Source organism: Coenobita brevimanus, chromosome 71 (genome assembly GCF_032717465.1).
Source record: "Coenobita brevimanus isolate Jiangsu-jjx chromosome 71, ASM3271746v2, whole genome shotgun sequence".
In the NCBI taxonomy this organism is placed as follows: Eukaryota; Metazoa; Arthropoda; class Malacostraca; order Decapoda; family Coenobitidae; genus Coenobita; species Coenobita brevimanus.
In genome coordinates this window covers 50,194,152-50,214,338 of record NC_137024.1, presented here as the reverse complement: position 1 = coordinate 50,214,338, position 20,187 = coordinate 50,194,152, and the positions used below count along the sequence as shown (strand labels likewise).

At 41.8% G+C, this 20,187-nt stretch overlaps 1 protein-coding gene across 2 annotated transcripts in view; it reads right to left on the bottom strand.

Annotated features, from left to right (window-relative positions):
• The window catches only part of LOC145406638 (terminal nucleotidyltransferase 4B-like), a 170,307-nt gene that overhangs the window by 109,619 nt on the left and 40,501 nt on the right, over nucleotides 1–20,187 (bottom strand). For both annotated transcript variants that reach the window (XM_080277715.1, XM_080277716.1), the window contains exons 3-4: nucleotides 4,993–5,113; nucleotides 770–1,006 (exon numbers count right to left, since the gene is read on the bottom strand). In XM_080277715.1, the coding sequence (XP_080133841.1) occupies nucleotides 770–1,006; nucleotides 4,993–5,113 (358 nt within the window). The remainder of the gene's footprint in view (nucleotides 1–769; nucleotides 1,007–4,992; nucleotides 5,114–20,187) is intronic.

The window sequence follows — 20,187 nt, the reverse complement described above, 5'->3', positions numbered from 1 at the left end:
AGGAAGTTAAACTTCACCAAATTCATTGTGTTAAGTAATGAAACATTAAAGATTCTTTGGGTATTGTGACTAGTTTATAGGTTTGTTCGTATAACCGCTATGAACGGGTTAGTGATGAAGCAACTATTTCTGAGCTAAGACGAAGTATAATGCCTCCCATCATCATCAACACGTATATAAAAATGATTATAAATGTGTTAAATGTGAGTTTTGTTGACACGAGCATACAAACTTTATCAAATAATCTTATTCAATCAGGCAGCCTCCGCCATCTTTAATGCTTTGGTCAGTCAGCTAATCTGTGTCTATTTGAGCTTTTTTTTGCTCAATCTGCAGCGTCTGGTATTGCCCAAGTAGACACAAGGCCACAAGGCTGATCACCCTCAATTTTTTTGTGCCAATTGTTACATGTAATACATGCATTGACTGATTGCTTGATTGTGTGCGTGTGTAAAGTGGGGAAAAATGGGGAAAAGTGGAGTGAAAAGGGGAACTTTGGGCGAATGTCCAGAACTAAATTCCATTTTTCCCACAGGTTTAGTTATCTGTATGGCACGGGCGCGGTCCAGAACCAATTAGCCGCACTTTAGGCGACTTGACTGTGCATATATAATATATATATATATATATACATAAAATGAACAAAATCAATACCCTGTCAATTCTCAACCTCATTAACTTTCATGCCATGCTTTATCACACTCTCACTTAACCATATCCATCCACCTCCTTCTGGGCGTATCATGCCTCCTTCCACCTTCAAACTCACCTGTAAGAAACTGACGGTCATGAGAATAAGAGAGTATGAAGAGATGCCTCCAGTGAAAACTTCATTAAGGTCACGCTGGAGGAGGAACTGCTTGAGCACCATCACCAGTTTGGGCAGGACTGGGAAGCGGGCCTTGAACTCCTTGATTAACCGTGCAGAGTTAACACCACTGCTCATATTGAATGAGATGTCAACCTTCACATCAGTCTCGCTGTCTGTCAGCTTCACAATTGGGACCTGGTATCATCACCGAAAACTGGGTTAGTCCTGCTGCCTTCATTCACAATACCCTATGTAATTTTAGGTACAATACTGAAGCAGAATGATAACAAAGAATAATAAAAAAATGCTCCCTAATAATCCCTTCAAGGTGTAGGGGCCAGAGGTTTAACTTCCATAGTCCACAACATTAAATGACAGGAGACCCTACATCACTGACAGCAATGCATTACATGATCAAAATGCCTCCCTGAAGTCAACTCTGGAATTCAAACCCCCGATATATAAGATGAAGTCATTGCTTCAAATGGTGCATTCCACCATTAAACCACCAAGTGCCTATAACAACATGATCTAAGTACTGTAATGAAAATAATCACTATATAACTTGAAAATGGGCAGAAGGGATACTTTGTGTAACAGTATGGTAGTGCAAATCTAATCCTTAAAAATGTGGTATTTAAGGATTAAGTCATACATTTCATACAGCAGTACAAGTCACTGGTTGGCTTTGGATAAGGTCTACCCTACTGCCTAAAGCATGTTATTATTTTGTGGAAATAACAATAATGCAAGTAAATGCTGACTGATTTGGATACTTCAAGCTGCTCCTGGGTAAACATCGTTGGAAAGGGATAGTCTAAAGCACACTGTAATAATGTGGTGAAACTTCACAACCATGGAAGAACTGTGCAAATTTCAGAGCTGTCACCACAATTGCACTGAACCCATGTGCTTGTCACAGTCGTGAAAAAATTACAAATGACTGTTGAGAGCTGAGAAATTCTGTGGTCTTTATTTAAGTACCAACTCACTGTCTGTCAGCTTTCTACTGGCTGAAGCAGTTTTAGTTGGTGCAGCATAATGTATGACAGTAACATAATATTAACACTATATATTTACACTATATAATGAGTCTACTAACAACAGGAAAGACATTAAAAAACACAATACATCTAGAATTGACATGCATGCAGTACTGCCTACATATTTAGCGAAAGATGAGTGGCCAAGCATGCCTAATACTGACGTGTCCAAACCTATTAAACGAGCCAATGTGCTGCCAATATTTGCATTTTGGCAATTCCAAACTGTTCGACAAGGTCTGTCCAAAACAAAACAAAACTTTTTAAATAGCAAGCTAACGAGCCGGCGTAGCATGTTTGCAAAGTGAACACTGTGTCGTAGCGACTTTGAGCTTTAGTCTAACACTAGTTGCATCACACCATGTCACATAGTCATCGAGATACACGAACTTGAAAAAAACGTGTTTAGAGCACTTCATGATTTCTTGCAAACTGAACAATAACGGATCTTGAAGAGCAATGAATTGGCATGAAATTCTGTTTCAAATTAGGAAAAACTTTTACAAAGACTTTAGATGCTGCAACAAGCTTATGGGGAAGATTGTTTGAGCTGTACACACTGTCACAAGTGGAACTGTCAGCGAAGTTTCCAAAGAAGTAGGAATTTGTAAGAGTTCATGTCACAGGATTTCAGCGAGCAAACTGAAAATGCATCATGTTGCCACAAAAATCTGTGCTGGATCTGCTGACAGATAGGCAAAAAGAGAACCATGTCACAGTCAATCATTAGCTGTTTGTTTGAATGCTGATGTAAACTTTTCTGAAAAATGTCATAACAGGTGATGAAATGTGGGTGAACAGCTACAATGCTGAAACAAAAAGGCAGTTGTCACAGTGGGTTAGAACAACAGCACCGCGACTAAAAATGGCATGTCAGAGATGCTAATATGCAAAAGTGATGTTGATTGTCTGTTTTGACTGGAAGGGCGTCATTCATTGTAAGTTTGTTCCATGTGGTCAGACAGTCAATTAGGAGTTTTACTTGAACGTTTTGATGCGTCTGAGGGAGGTAGTGCGAAGGAAGAGGCCTGAGGTGTGGACAAACAACACCTGGGTGCTGCAGCATTACAATGCTCCTTATCCGTGACTTTTTGGTGAAGCACGAGACAACTGCTGTCGCCCAGCTGTCCTGTTCTCTGCATTTGGCCCCTGTGGGCTTTTTCTTGTTCCCAAAGTTGAACTCCACCCTGAAAAGTCTCTGATTTCTGATGATAGAAGAGACAGAAAAAAATTCGCCATGTGCACTAAACACGCATTCGCTCAAGCGCATGTACCTTGATGATTATGTGACATGGCGTGATGCAACTAGCGTTAGAGTTAAACTCAAAGTCACCAATACTCAGCGCTCCCATCGTGATCACGCTATGATGGCTAGTTGGTGAGCTATATTTTTAAGTCCAATTTCTTTTGGGGCAGATCTTGTACATTCATGTCAATAAATGCATTCGGGATTGTATGGGGTGAAGATGAAACTGAAAGTGGTTACATTTTTCACTTGATCTCTCTGAAATTTTATCCATTTATTATGCTACTGAATTTTTTGGGGGTGTTCATTTTTTTTTTTTTTTTTTAAATAAACATCTGTAGGCAACCATTCCATAAGAACCCATTAGAATAAAACAATGTTTAAGGTATGGGAAAAAAAAAAAAAAGAAAAAAAAAGCCTCAACTGGCCTCAAACCTGCCAGAACAGGAAGTGTCTCTACAATTTACCGGCAAACTACAAGTGTTAACAGGACAGCTAAAAATTTTATTCTGACATCTTTTGCTCCAACTCTCCCTGATGATTAAAGAACTAGATATCCCAGGTTTCACCTTTCTGCTCTGAATTTTGAGCTATTGTGGCCAATATTTGTAGTAGGAACAGTTTCAACAACTTTAGAAAGGTCAAAGCCTGAAGTGTGTGTTGTGTGTGTATGATTTGAAACCCTTCATCTCTCTGACACTTTGTCATGGAATTTTCATTCCTGCAGAATACACTGGAAAAGCATGCCTGTGCCTAAAAGGTTAACAGTTAAAATACACACACACACACATTCTAGGCAATGCATTCTAGCTTCTATCACAAATATGACTCCAAAATGACATCCTAAGGTTAAAAAAAAAGTGAACAGGCCTTGGAACCCAATCCTTATACGTAAACTTTTATCTAAAAATTTTGCAATACTGTAATTTGCAGAAAGTGCTTGTGCATCTGTCATTATGTTAAATTCCTATGGATGGCAAGAGAATTGCATGTGTTTATTACAGCTTCAAATTGACATGAAAAATTTTCTTCAGATAAGGTGTATGTGGATGGTACAGACACTGCCTCCCACTGATAAAGTGAATTAAAGATGAATTTAACATGGTTTTAGTAAACCCACAATATATGTAACGTTAATCATAAAACCCCTGTATGGAAAAAGGATAAATTCACAATGCAAGTCAAGTGTTTACTGTGAGCTAAAAATCAGCCATCAGTATTAGGTTACAGTAACTCCAAATTCACACAAAACCTGCATAAAAACATTACTAATTTATGAATATCCTTAGCAAATGAATATGTTAATAAATAGCATAAACTCTCAAATCTGAAATGTTTGGTTCCACTGGCTTTATGGAAAATTAAAGATTCTGGAAAGTAGAATCATAATAACTATGAGCAAATCATGTGAAAAACAATTACTGTACGGTAACATGAACAGAAAATACCATGAAGCATACCTTGTACCGGTAACATTTTATGTTATTACACCTATTCACAAATAATTCTTATCTTCACATATGCACTTACTCTGAGGATAGTTGATGTCAACACCCTCTACTGCATGAAATTATTTTTTGGAAACTTGAGGCATTTGGAAATTAGATATTCAAATTGAGAGGTTGTACTGCACTGTAAACAGAAATTGGCTGGTAAGCTCAGTCTGCAACAGTGATGGTAATATTATGGCAATAAGACTTACAATTAATACGTATGTTTTGTACCTTTATTTATCTCCAATGCAAACTACGAACAGAATTAAATCAGTGCTGCTGTTTCTGAAAATTTATGCTCCTCTACATCTCCAACAATGCAAAGTCTATAAACCCTTTAAGCCCCTCCCTAAGTACTGTAGCATTCTGCTTCTAATCACATAGTTTGGTGTAACTTACAGAGGCTCGGTCGAGGACTTTGAGTGATGATGGCTGGGCAATATTGTTCTGCAACAGAGCCTTCTCCAGTGTGCGAAGTGGCAGCGCCTCCCACTTTCCAATCACTACCAAATCAATGTCACTAGATTCCACAGCACACAACCAGGCAACCATGAGGACAAGGGTATAAAAATTAGTTACTAAAAATGAGAAATGGGAGTAAGATTTGAGAGGCCTAATAATTACAAACATATCAACATAACATTTGCAATTTTTAAGTACCCAAATCATGTTCCCCTCCTCAATTTTATCACTTCAAGACATCCTAACAATCAGCTTATTTCTTACTCAGACCATAATACATACACATGGGTGTGAGGTATCTTCAGCAGTGGAGGTCCTTGTTGACTTGTGGGGGAAAAAATGCCTAATCAGTGGCAAAAAGGAGGCCAGCTTATTGTGATTATGTGAACTGAATGTGAGAGTCGTAGTCCCATCTGACACTGGTGACAAAGCTGGTGGATTTGATTAAATCAGAACACAAGACACGGTGGGGGTTTAAATTTTTTTTTCAGCTGCATAATGGTAGGATTTTTCGCTGTTTACATCCAGCGAAGGTGAATTTACGGGATTCTTCAACGAAGACTGGAGTAACGCAAGTATTAAACTGAACCAAGAAGAGTAGCATGTGTGAAGAAAATGGCTGAATGCCTAGGAATTAAAAAAGGTATAGTCAGTACAGAGCTGAAGGAACTGACCTTAGTATTGAAAAACGAGTGAGACAGAGTCTGCTTATGCACTGCTGAACGAGAGAGAGAGAGAAGTAATGGAATTAAAAGTAAGTAATGAATCAGCCTCAAATGAAATAAAACAGCTCAAGCGAGAAAATAAGAGGCTGGAGGAAGAAAGGGATAGGATGAAAAGTGAACCTGACGAGTATGAATCATAAACAAGGATGCAAGATGAACACATTAAAGAGATCAAGGAAGAGCACAAGTGATGGAAGATGGAAGTGAAAATAAATTTAAAGATTATAGAACAACCAAGAAAAGAAAACCAGGAAAAGGTGGAGAAAAAAGGGGTTAGGGTACTAAACAGCAGAGAATCTCTAGTCAGAGATGCAGCAGACAAGAAAAAATGCGTGACAATCTGAGGTTTGAAAGAAAAACCTATGTCAGTATGATCAGAAAATGCAAGAGAAGAACTGAGAAGGGCTAAAGAGATGGTGTCAATAGTTGTGGAGCGTAACATCGAAGCTCAAGAAGAGACTGAAGAAGCGTTTAGGCCGGGAAGATACGAGGAGAGAGGGGCAGGACCACTAAAAGTTAAATTTCAATCTCAGGTCACAGTAAAAGAAATAAATCATCAACAAGACATGAAAACTAGCAGGCAAGGAGGGGCTCAAGAATGTTTGGATAAGAAGAGATGCAAATGAGGAAGGATGATCTAAAATAATGGAACTTGTAAAGGACATATAGGAAAAAAATGACCAGAGAACAGAGGAAGAGAAATCAGAGTTCTACTGGAGAGTTGTGGATCAGAAACAGGATGTGGTACTGGGGAAAAAAAAAAAAAAAAAGATTGAAAATGGCATATACTAATGTAGATGCTTAATCTTGGCAAGGTTAGAAATGAACAATTTCTTGAGGGTAAATGATATTATGTGCTTTGTAGAGACCAAGCTAAGAGGAGATATTGAAATCCAAATGGGAGATGGGAAATACAAACTATGAAGATATAGAAAAGAAAAAAATGGGAGGAGTGACGATAGCAGTGGAACTAGGAGAAGATATGGCTGAAGTGATAAATATGAAACCAGAAGCCAGAGGGAAAGGGAAGAGAGACATCGCAGTACCATATGTCACCCCTAAGACAACGGCATGGATTAGGATGAATACCAGATGTTGTCAGACACAGTTATATGCCTACAGAAAGTGACTGAGAAAAGTAACTACATAATCCTGATTGGTGATTTTAACTGTAAAGAGGTGAAATGGGAGAAGTAGGACTCAGGAGGTAGCGAAGATTTGTGGAGCAGTATACTGTTAACTATTGCAATGTGTAATGTAATGACCCAGTGGGTCAAAGAAGAGACAAGATTTGGAGGTGATGACACACCAGCAAGACTAGATATACTATCTATCTATCTATTGCCAGATGCCATAAAACCCGTAAGGGGTAGCCATTTAACTTCGAGTTATTTGTTTTATGGGGAGGGGCACTAACCCTCCACCAACCCACTTGTTGACACGTAGGGACCACGTATGGTTTGGTTATATGGTTTACCACCCAGCGTTGTAAATGGTTTCTATGCTTACAGGAAACCATTTGGCTTGTCACTCAATGTAAAGCCACCTGCAAAGGAAAGAAAAGCAATAAGAATTAACAGGAAAGATGGAAGAAATAGGAAGAGAGGTTGGCAGGCAGAGAAAAAGAATGATAATGGCTGAGGAAGAAGTAGGCAGCCCACAATACCTGACGTAACTGTATCTCAAACATAGTTGTGTCCTATAGGATGAGGTGATCATGTAGTGACTGAGTACCAAATGATAGGGGGGACTGTGGAGCTAAGCGATTAACTATACAGGCATGGAAGATACAACTTTGAGAAAGCAAATTTTACAGGATTGAGGAAATTTTAAAAAAATGCAGATTGGAGAGATTTCAGAGAAACAAGAGAGATACAGAAGTGGGATATTTTTCTGCACTTCTATAATATGGGCGTGGAAAAATATGTGTCAAAAGTAAGTGGGAATGGGAACTGGAAAAAAGACTGGTTCAACAAAAGGTGCATGATAGAGAGAGAGAGAGAGAGAGAGAGAGAGAGGCAGCATGGAACAAATGGTGAAAGATTGGTACCAAGAGAACAAAGAAAGAATGTAAAAGATCTAGAAATGAAGATTGGTATACAGTAAACCCTTCATAAGTCGAATTATACGGGCCTCTAAGGTAGTTCGACTTACCATATTTTCCGACTAACTGGATATAATAATAATTAAAAAAAAAACTATATTACCCCCCAATAGTCACAAATTACACATGATTACTTGCATTCGGAGAGCAATAAACTATTCAGATATATATGGTAATAATTAGGTACAGTAAAATCTCAAATTTCGATGGACATATGTACCAAAAAACCGCATCTAAATTCAAAACATCGAAATTTAAACTGAACTTCTTATGGGAAAAATCAATTTGGGGCCAGGGCCTCCCAACTTCACTACGTAAAATCATGATTTTTTGCCCACACTCTCTGTAAACTTTATGAACTATAAATGTAGTTAAGTAACTGTAGTTCTGCACTGTATTTGCCATACTGTACTGTAGTGTAGAATACAGCAAAATTTGTTACAGTTTGTCAGTATCCTGTCACAGTTTTTATTACAGTCACTAAACTAAAGAAGCATTTATAAAGTAATAAAAATAAACAATAAAAACAATTCAGTGCATGTCATATGCTATGCTACGATAGGAGGTTGCATAGGTGGCGGGGAGCAAGAGTCAGTTAAGTACGTAAAGTTCTGCACTTATCTATTCACTTTACAATCAATTAAACTAAAATGTAACACTTGGAATATAATAAAACTAAAATGTGGCACTTAGAATATAAGAAATTAAAATGTAACCCTCTGAATAAACTGTAAGTCACACCTAGGTAAGAGTTTGACAACGGAAATTTTGCCTTCTGCAGGGTCGACTTATCAAGGTTTTACTGTACATGAATACACAGATGGGAAGAAAGAAACTCTGGAAGAGGCTTAAATTGCTCACGTAATGCCACTCAGGGATGAGTGATGCTGGTCACTCTTATCTTAATCCCTACAACGCTAGCAATGTAGATTCACATATCCATCTAAAATGCCAGTGATGGTGATCTATGTCCTGCAACACTGAAGTGTCCAGTGCCTTGATACATGCATCCTCAACAATTTTCATGCATTATAAATATATACTGTAGATGCTCGATTTAACAAACTAATTCAGCCAACCCCTACTCCGTTCTTGAATTTACCACAAAGTCGAGTTCTGTAACCAAGGTTCAATATAAAGGAAATTTTTCCAGTGTTTTGAGACTCTTTTCACTCAATCTCTGAAGCCAATGGTCAGGCTGAGTTCCTGACAATATGCATCCAAACCTAACAAATTATGCTAACTCTCAATGTAACACACAGCAGTCTGAACCCATAATTAATGCCCACACTTAAATGCATTACAGTATTGTGAACATGTTAACAGTGGCACATACAGTAATGACTTAATGAAAAATGCACACATAAAGAATAAGGTGAGGATAGTAGTGTACCAAATACAGTATTATAGTAGAGTATATAGGGATAGTAAAATATAGAAAGGCTTACCTCCAAGAGTATGAGTTCGCACTAGTTGCGCAATAATATGCTTGACACACGTAGCCATACTGGCCCCCCCCCCCCCAAACCTGTGTCAGGCCTGGTGGTAGTTTATTCACTGTCAGGGTCACCCTGTATCGGCACCAGAGGTGGTACTGGGGTGATAGAGGGGCTGGGGAGCATCAGGGATGGTGTTGGTGATGGTGTAGGTGTACCTTGGGCACAGGTTGCGGGCAGAGAGACATCAGATTCAGTTGAGGGAAGGCTAGAGGTGGATGGCAAGGAAATATCTGATGTGCAACTGTCCTTCCTTTCCTTAGGTTTATCTGGTAGTGGTGGCTTGACGAAGTCATCAATCTTGTCTGCTTTGGGGCATACATCTCCCTCTGGATCTTCCTAATTCTGGTCCTCATTTTCCTCATGTGAAGGTAAAAGACTTTAAGATCCCAATGACTGCTATCAATGGGGAAATCCAGCAGTGTGTCAATATTATCACTGGCTTGGGACAGTCTGACCTTGCTAGTTGACTTCTGGACTTCCTCCTGGTGCCTCCTCTGCAGTCACTTTCGCCACAATTTCCTCTTTGGACTGGACGTGGTTCCCAGGGTCACCGGCATCCATTTTCATTCATTTATGGATGTTCTCCACGCCTACTTCAGCCTCGCCTGCTTTGTGAAAGGCCTCCCCTGCACTCCTCTGTAGTGATGCCCTGTAAATGTGCTGCCTCCTCCTGTTGCTACTGCATGTGCTCCCTCTGGCCGAACATCGCATTTCACCCATGAATAAGTGTCCTGGTGGCCACAAGGTCCCATGTCTTCCTGATGTTCAGAACAGTGTCATGCATATTATACTTCTTCCATGCCTCAACACTGCACTGCCCTCTGGTGTCCTCTCCTTCCTCTGGCTCCATCTCAACCACCAGAATGTCGTCCAGCATCAGCCTCTTGTAATGTCGCTTGAAGATGTTGATGATCCCCTGGTCCATGGGCTGCAGGATGGATGATGTGCTGGCCGGAAGGAACATGGCCTGGACTTTCTCATCATGGGTGGTCAGCACTTCCTCTGAGCGATGGGCTGCGGCCTGGTCCAGCAGCAACAGAGCCCTAACCTCACCTGGAAGCACATTGTGCTCGTTTGTCTGGTACCTCTTGACTGAGGGCACAAAGCAGTAAAAAAACCAAGACTTAGTTATCCTGCCTCTGAACCAGGCCTTGGCATTGCACTCTTAGTCCACAAGCAAACTATTCATGATGGGCCTCACTGCACTTAGTTGCTTCGTATTGCTCACCACCACTGGCCTGTTAACGGAAAGTATCAGCATTTGCGCACAACGGCACAGACACCCATGATCTGCTCTGCCTGCACAGTAGACTGGCTTTTTTTGGCACATGTGGTGTTAGGCAGGGCTTTCCAAAAAAAGCACTGTTGCATCAGTACAGTACTCCCTCCAATATCCGACGTAATAGAGCCATTGGCAGGTCCGGATAGTGGTCCTGTCCGGATATTGGGCCCCAGCTTCTGCACTTGTACTTTTGGACCCTAACTCAGAAAAACACCTATACAACCCCCTCTGGACATGCATAGCACCTATTTAAGACCCAAATCACACCAATAAGGGACATAAAAGACTGAAATAAATGCAAAAGAAGCATAAAATGAGGTTTTTGAGGTAGGTTCATACAATATCAAACATTCTGGGTATTTACAAGTCCCTGGCTCCTGGACTGGTAGTTATGGACCCTAACCTAGCCTAACTCAGAAAAACACCTCCCTATTGCACATGCATAGCACCTAAGACACAGCATATTCACACCAATAAGGGACATAAAAGAGTGAAATGAGGTGTTTGAGGTAAGTATAGTATGGAAAATACAATACAGTACAGTATGAAACATTCTGCCTACTTACAGCAAGTCCATGTCCATCTCGATGAATAACCACCTCCTCTCAGACTCTGACAGTAAGAAGGATTTCCTGAATCACTTGCAGTACACTGCTCATGAAGTCTTGTACTGAACTTAGTCATTCACACTCAGAAGTCCATTCTCTTCACAGTGCGCACTCTTGTCTAACTTATGCTCCATTGTAACTTAATAAGTGTTGCACTCTGCACTTTAAGTCTTTCCACTCATATAACCATTTTCTAAACCAAAAATACACAAGTTTATTTACGTTAAATTTAGTCCAAAAATTGTTTGCCTTTTCACTCACAACTGTAAATCCTTAACACAATGCACCGATTTTTCACTGCACAACACTGTAAATTCCCGTGTGGTCTAGTGGAGTTCTTGGCGTCTAATCACTGTCAGAGTCTAAGAGTAGCACAGGGAGGTGACCTAACGGTGTGTTGCTGGGTCGTGGTGATGGCGTACCTACTGCAGACGACTCTGAAGACAGACGCAAACTCACGTCGAGTGATGACTTCACCGTGGCTGATGTGCTGGGCTGTGGCTTGGAGCATGAGGGCCTGTCTTGGGGAGGCAACGGAGTGGAGCCAGGGCTGAGCACAGAGGGGGTCACGGGCCTGAAAAAAATGTCAATGGTTGATTGATGCAAGGAACGACGATTCTGACGATTTATGATGCGCTGCCTGAAAGCATGCAATTCCTCCACAAGTTCCAAGGGCCCCATCTCCCTGTCACAGTCCGGGTGTTCCAGGTAGTCCAGAACGAACTCTAGGTGTTCCCGGAGTATGCTCAGCTTGGGGATGGCTGGAGTTGTGTCATGCTGAGAGGAGTCCGCATCATCGTTGCCGTCCTTGTCGGAATCATCAAGCTGGGTACTGACACCTTCAACTGAAGATGCGATCTTGATATCACACAGGGTCTGATACCCAGGATCGCCCTCGTCGTCATCCAACCACTCACGCACTTCGTCCACATCAACATCATCGCCGTGTGTACGTAGACGTGCATGGAAGTCATCCACGTCGAAACCTAGGATATCGTACTCCACATCCGTTCCGAGAAGCAGACGAGACCAACCATTATCTAAAGTCTTGACAGGGATTTTCTTCCATGCACTGGCCCAGTTGTAGATTGCAGACTTGATGTTGTAGCAGCGAAGGTTTTCCAAAGTCTGCTGGCCTTGCGTGTCCCGTCCCTCCCTGCACTCGTCCTCGTCCTCGAGACCAACCATCACCTCGTCCTGGAACTTCCGGCGGTATAGGCGCTTCGTTGCCACGATCACTCCTTGGTCCATTGGTTGGATGACAGCAGTCGTATTAGGTGGCAGAAACATGCACCTAATGCAGCCATTCTCAGCCACCAAGTCCTTGTCGCATGGGTGGGCATGTGCATTGTCGAGGAGAAGGAGGGCCTTTACCTGGTCGTGTGGGATTCCCAGTTTCTCCATCTGGTAATGTATGACCTCCTTGACGAAATGGCGGTGACACCAGTCTTTGAAGATCTGGGCTGTGAACCATGCCTTCAAAGAATGGTACCAGATGACAGGAAAGACATCCATCACCCCACGAAGACATCGAGGCTGCTTTGCGTGGCCAACAATAACGGGCTTAAGCTGGTGCATGCCGTTAGCACTGGCACAACACAAAGCAGATATCTGTTCCTTGGAGAGCTTGCGGCCAGGTACATGCTTCTCCGTCTCCTCAGCTAGAGTGTTCGTTGGCAAAGAGCGATAGAATAAACCAATTTCGTCAGCGTTGTAGACCTGACCGAGAGTGAGGCCCTCCCTGTCGATCAAACCCTTCACCTTGTGCCGAAACTAGTCAACTCCATCCTCGTTAGCGTCCAAAGCTTCGCCATGAGCCTTACGGTTGGTAAGGCCATGCCGTAACTTAAACACGAAGAGCCAACCCTCGGATGCCTTGAAGTCTAGGGTGTCGTGAAGCCTGGCGAACTTCTCAGCAGCAGCCTTCAGCTCTGTACCACGTACCATCACACCAGCAGCACATTGCTGTCAATACTAAATCAACGTGGAGTGGTCGACTTCAGCAAACTTGGGAGTAAACATCACCTTCCTCTCCACATTGTGTTTGCTTCTCGACGAGAAGTCAGCCGTGTACTGCATGAGTTTGTCTTGGGATCTCTTAATATCAAACAAAGTAGATCGGACCAGGTTAAACTCGCGGAGGATGCGTGAAGAAGACCACCCCGCACCTACTTTCTCCAATATCTCCCGCTTCTTCTCCAGAGTCAACACCACTCTCTTCCTCTTCTCAGGCGGCAGGGCCGTCATCACACACACGAAGGAGAGGCACGAGAGCAGCAGGTAAGGCACCACCACAAAAGTGAGCACGTGGGCAGCCATGACGACGAGCGTTCACTCGCAACGAGAGACAGGCGGAAAGTCGGGAGGATGCAGGGGCGCTCTAGCGGACATTGGAGGAATGACGTGCCACAACAAAGCTGTCCCGCGCCCCGCACGCCAAGTTCAAATTGGAGGCGAGAAAAAATCGGGTTTTTTTCCAAATTTTTTGCGGTTTTCGGACCATTTTGGGAATATTGGATCCCGTGACGATTATGATCGGTTAGTGGGGATGTTCGGATAGTGGGCGTTCGGATATTAGAGGGATTACTTATAAATTTCCCAGTCCTGAAGGCCTGCCTCTCTTTTAATCTTCTTTAGTTCCTCAATGAAAGACCGAGCGCTTTCAAAGTCAGCACTGCCCTTCTCACCAACAATTTTTCTGTGTATAATGTCATGTCGTCTACAAAATTTTGTTATCCACTCTTCAATAACCACGAGTTTCTCAGCAAACCTCAGTGCAGTACTCCTTATCTCAGGCCCATGCAAAGGCAAGCCCTGGGCTCTTTCCTGTTTGAACTAGCTGCACACTGCTTCGTCTAATTTTTCAAACTTCGTTTTTTTCAGTGACCATCTTTCCAACATTTTAGATATTTCACTAACACTAGTACCTGCCTCTAGCTGCAAATTTAATTTTTTTATTTTGTCCTTGAGTCTGCGTAGTTCATACACTTGGGTTTTCTTTACCCCATGCTCCTTCATCACCACCTCTGGGCTTACTCCATGCTCCATCTTCTCAATATTTTCCAATTTCTGGGCTAGAGAAAGCCTCACCCTCCCCTTCTTTTCCTGAACCTTAGGCATGGTTCATAAAAGCTTTGGTTCACTGAAAATAAATAAAATAAAAATAAAATTTAAAAAATAAGGCCGCAATACCAAGGCAAAGCTGCATACATGCAGTGTTATTGCTAACAGTACGGTGATCACATAAATACTGTGTGGGCCATGCAACGTCACCCACTCCCCGGTGATGTCTCTACCAAGGCAAGTTGGTGGGGAAGGCTTGCAACACCTCACCGCCGGCCAGGGAAGCGGGTCCATGGTGGGCTCGATGATGCACTCAATTTACAAAACTATTTCTGGTAATTCAAAGATTTTCGGAACCAGGTTTCCTTTACGGAATTATTCTCAATTTTACAGAAGCTTTCCTTTAATGGGGGAAAAACAAATGGAAAAAAATTCTTCCGCTATCTCGGTGTTCGTAAAATTGAGCATCTACTGTACCTGGTACAATGAGCCAGTGCCACACTCAGAAACACAGTCAGCTGGCTGGAGTCAATGACTGTGTGAAAGTCTACACACTTTACCTCAAAGATTTCAGTTGTCGAGTGGCACCAACCCAACTCGATTCCACAAACTTTCTAGAGTGGTGAGTACTTTTATTAGTGTCAGGGACCTTGTACTGATGTATTAAGTCCATTTAAAAAAAAAAAAAAAAAAAAAAAAAAAAGGGGGGGGGGGGGACTCACCCCCCCCCAGCACGGTGGTTAAGGTTCAGGACCAAACTGCATAGGTCCAGTCTCCTATGTTCCTCATGGGGCAACACAGGATTAGATGATGATGATGACGATGATGAAAATAACTGACAAATACAGTATAAGTTGGAACCTAAATTGTTTTACAGGTTTGTTAATGGCAAACTGAAACAAAAAGATGGAATCAATAATCTGATGGCAGAATGAAAAGTCTATAAAGATGCGGTAATGCAAGCAGAAGTATGTAAGGAACAGATGTTTCCAATCGGTTTTCACTACAGAAAGTGATTTTGTGAACGGGGAGGGAGTGACTAGAAATGTAGTGTTAAAAGATATAAAACTGGAAGTGCAGGAAATGTATACTGTATATTACTGGAAACTCAATAAGTAAGGAGGGTCCCAGGACCTGGCAGAATCTCAAATTGGATACTAAAGGAATGCAGAGAACAACTGGTGGATAAGATTCACAGTTAAATTGTGTGTTTTCTGGAAGAAGGGAAAGTGCCTAGGGAATGGAAGAGGACCAGCTTGGTACCAATTTACAATAATGGAATAAGGAATAACCCCTGAATTATAGACCAGTGTCCCTGTCCAGCATGGTCACAAAATTGTGCGAGAGAATCCTGAAATACAGATGGATAAAATACCTCGAGGATATGGACATGCTGGCAGGAAGTCAGTTTGGATTCACAACTGAGAGGTCGTGTGTCTCTAATTTGTTGGGCTTCTGCTCAAGGGTGATTGATGTGCTACACGAGGGAGATAGTTGGGTGGATTAGTGTTTTTAGATCTGGAAAAAAACTGACAAGGTACCCCATAAATGACTAACGTAGAAACTGGTGCACATTGGAGGACTGAGAGGGAACCTCTTGGAGTGGGTGAGACTTCATGACAGACAGACAGATGAGGACAGTAATAAAGGATAGAGTGTCAGGGGGGAATGGAAGTAACAAGCAGAGTCCCGCAGAGCTCGGTGCTGGCATCTGTAATGTTTCTGATTTACATAAACGATATGGTGGATAGAATGATGAGTTATGCAAGTCTGTTTGCAGATGATGCAAAGATCATGAGGAGAGTAGAAGTTGAAGAGGCTTGTAAAATGATGCAGGAAGATTTGGTTAAGATTCAAGATTGGAGCTGAATATGGGAAATGAAATTTAACACACAAAAAATGCAAAATACTGGAAATGGGAAAAAGTACCAAGAGGCCATCACTGAAGTATCTGATGAGTAATGAACCAATCACAAAAGCAAGAGAAGAGAAGGACCTGGATGTGTTGGTCCAGGATAATTTGTCACCCAAAAAGCACATTAACAAGATTGTTAGAGAGACATATAAGCTCTTGACAAACATAAGAGTGGCATTTAAATCCATGGACATGGAGATATGAAAAAAAATTTATTGTGGCTATGAGCCATCCCACATTGGAATATGCAGCAGTGGTTTGGTTCCCCCATGAAAAGAAAGATATAAACAAAATCGAGATATAACTAAGAACAGCAACCAAAATGGGTCCTAGCTTGACAGATCTATCATACAAGGAAAGACTACAAAAGCTGGGTCAGCCTTCCTTTCAAGAAAGAAGAGAGAGGGGCGACATGACTGCAGTGTTCACGGCTATGATGGGAGTAGACAAAATTGACGGAGATGATCTGTATGGGATGGGAGAGTAAGAAGGAGACATGAAAAGAAACTTAAAAAGCCAAGCTGCTTGAAGGATATCAAGAAATATACTGGTAGTTTCCTATATAGATGCACTGACCTGTGGAATAGCCAGGACAAAGAGATCATCCAGTCCAAAAACTTAAACAAGTTCAAAGCAAAGTTTGGCTTGTTAAGACACTGAGACAGGACCTCACAGGCGTAGCTCATTTCTTGTATATCACAACTAGGTAAATACACACACACACACACACACACACACACACACACACACACCGCTCGCTGGTGCAGTGGTAACGCTCTCGCTTGCCAACTGGTGGACGGGAGTTCGCGCCTCGCTCAGGTTGCGAAAAGTTTCACTGACGAAGTGGGTGGTTACTGTCCCCCTGGAGCAAGGGGACGGGTGTGTGCGTGTGTGAAGGTCACAGCCTTGCCCTTAGTTCGGACTATATGAGCTCTCAGCTCCCTTCCGGGAGGGTAAAAGCTGACGATCACGACCATCAAGTGATCCTGACCGACTCGGTGAATTACACACACACACACACACACACACACACTCAAACCTTGATTTAAGAGACCTCCATTTAAGGGACTCCATATTCTACCTGACAAACGGACATGACCATTCAAAAAGTCCACTGCTTGAAACATTAATACCGGTATGTTTCCTTATAGAGTACCGGTAAAATAATATTCATAATCATATAAACTAGTAAGATAAGTGAAACAATCAGTGCCTTTCATATAGGATTGTCTTTATATGTGGTAAAACAATAGACAAGTTGATTCCCAATTTAGTCCCTTAAACTGAGGTTTGAGTGTGTGTGTGTGTGTGTGTGTGTGTGTGTGTGTGTGTGTATATATATATATATATATATATATATATATGATGTATATATATATATATATATATACTGTATATATATATATATATATATGAGTGAGAAGCCAAATGGTTTCCTGTACACCAGGAAACCATTTACAGTGCTGGGTGGTAACAATATAATCAAATTTTGGCACCTGGTGCTTTACTGGGTAATTATTGCACTCCAATTGGATCGAGCCAGTGAACTATTGCACTCCAATCAGATTGAGCCAGTGAAGGTTTATATCAAGGGGTGGTTGGGGTTTACTGCTCATGTAATGCCACTCAGGGATGAGTGAGGCTGATCACTCTCATCTTAAATGTCAGGACCAACTGCCTAGCCTCGGGCTCCTACGCTCCTCATGGGGCATCGTAGAATTGGATGGATGGATGGATGGATGGATACCATATATGTGTGTATATATATATATATATATATATATATATATATATATATACATATATATATACATACAGTAAACCCTCATTATGCGATGCCTCTTTGTACGATATTTCTCTTATACAATGTCAAAATTTTAGTACCCTATGCCCACTATACAATGGGAACGATTTGCAACAACGATGGATCATCCACGGCTCAGTGAACAGCGAATGTGCAAACGCAAGAAAAACGTCCTCACACTGTCGGCATTAGACCACACACACTTGTCCATCGGTCCAGCCTCATTAGCTAGCCCTGCCCACATTGATGAGTGAGGGCTGTGAGTCCCTGTGACTATGAGGCCGAGTCGGGACAATTCGCCGTCAGGACGATTCCCCATCATTTATTTACGTATCAGTTTATTTAGCAAGTACGCTAGTTTTTTAATTATGTAAGTTATAAAAGTTTCCTGTAAGCCACGAAACCATTTACAGCGCTGGGTGGTAACCATATAACCAAACCATACGTGCTCCCTACGTGTCAACAAGTGGGTTGGTGGAAGGTTAGTGTCCCTCCTCGTAAAACAACTAACTCAAAGTCAAATGGCCACCCCTTACGGGTTTATGGCATCTGGCAGTAGATAGATAGATAAAAGTGATGGTGGTTTATTGTTTATATAGTAAATGTAAAATATGGCATCAAATCACGGGCATTAAATGAAAAATAATAATATACTGAAACGTGAATCAGCTGATTTATGATCGATCCTTCATCTTAGCATAAGGCTACATACGAGACATTGGCATTTATATAAATGCCTAATTACCTTAAGTGAACGATCGACATACTTTGGAATTATACAAATAATCTTCATGTTACGTCTAATGCTGTCCGCAACAAGGAGAAGGCCTACAAAAGGTACCGGAGCCAACCCACCCCTGAATCACATCGTCTTTATGTTTCTGCCCGGAATCGTGCTAAGTCTGTTCTTCGCTCTACTAAAAATAATTTCATCCATACTAAATGCTCTCAACTCTCCAACTCGAATTCTTCCCGCTCCTTCTGGCACCTTGCCAAAAATCTTTCTAACAACTTTACCTCATCATCCTTCCCTCCTCTTTTCTACTCTGATGGTTCTGTAGCTATTTCTTCTACTGATAAAGCACATCTCTTCTCCTCCAATTCCACCTTAGACGATTCCGGTGCTGTTCCTCCATCACTTCCCCCCTCTGACTTCCTCATGGCTGACATTAAAATTTCTTCAGTTGATGTATTTTCTGCCATCACTGGCCTCAGTACTAACAAGGCATATGGGCCTGATGGGGTCCCTCCTGTTGTTCTCAAGAACTGTGCTTCTGTGCTTACACCCTGCCTAGGTAAACTCTTTCACCTTTGTCTGTCAACTTGTACCTTTCCTTCTTGCTGGAAGTTTGCTCTCATTCAGCCAGTCCCTAAGAAGGGTGACCACTCCCAACCCTCCAACTATCGTCCAATTGCTTTAACGTCCTTTATTTCAAAAGTTTTCGAGTCAATTCTTAATAGAAAAATTTTAAGGCATCTTTCCTATCACAACCTTCTTTCCGATCGTCAGTATGGGTTCCGTCAGGGACGCTCCACTGGCGATCTTCTCACCTACCTTTCAGACTCCTGGTCATCCTCCTTTCGGGACTTTGGTGAAAGCTTTGCCATTGCACTTGACATCTCAAAGGCTTTCGATCGAGTCTGGCATAAATCTTTAATTTCCAAACTGCCCTCCTACGGTTTCTATCCTTCTATCTGTGCCTTCATCGCTAGTTTCCTTTCTGGTCATTCTATAGCCGCTGTTGTAGACGGCCATCGTTCTTCTCCTAGATCTATCAACAGTGGTGTTCCTCAGGGCTCTGTCCTATCACAAACTCTCTTCCTTTTATTCATCAATGATCTTCTAAGCTGTACATCTAACCCTATCCACTCATACGCTGATGACTCCACCCTTCACCTTTCCATTCGGTTCCCGCAACGCCCATCTCAACAGTTACTTCAACAAACAAGGGATGAGGCTATGGCACACCTAATGTCTGACTTGGCTCGTATCTCTGACTGGGGTAAAAATAATATGGTTGTCTTTAATGCATCAAAGACTCAGTTCTTACACCAATCAACCCGACAAAATCTTCCACAGGTATACCCACTAATGTTTAATAATATTCAGCTTAATCCTGCATCATCCTTGA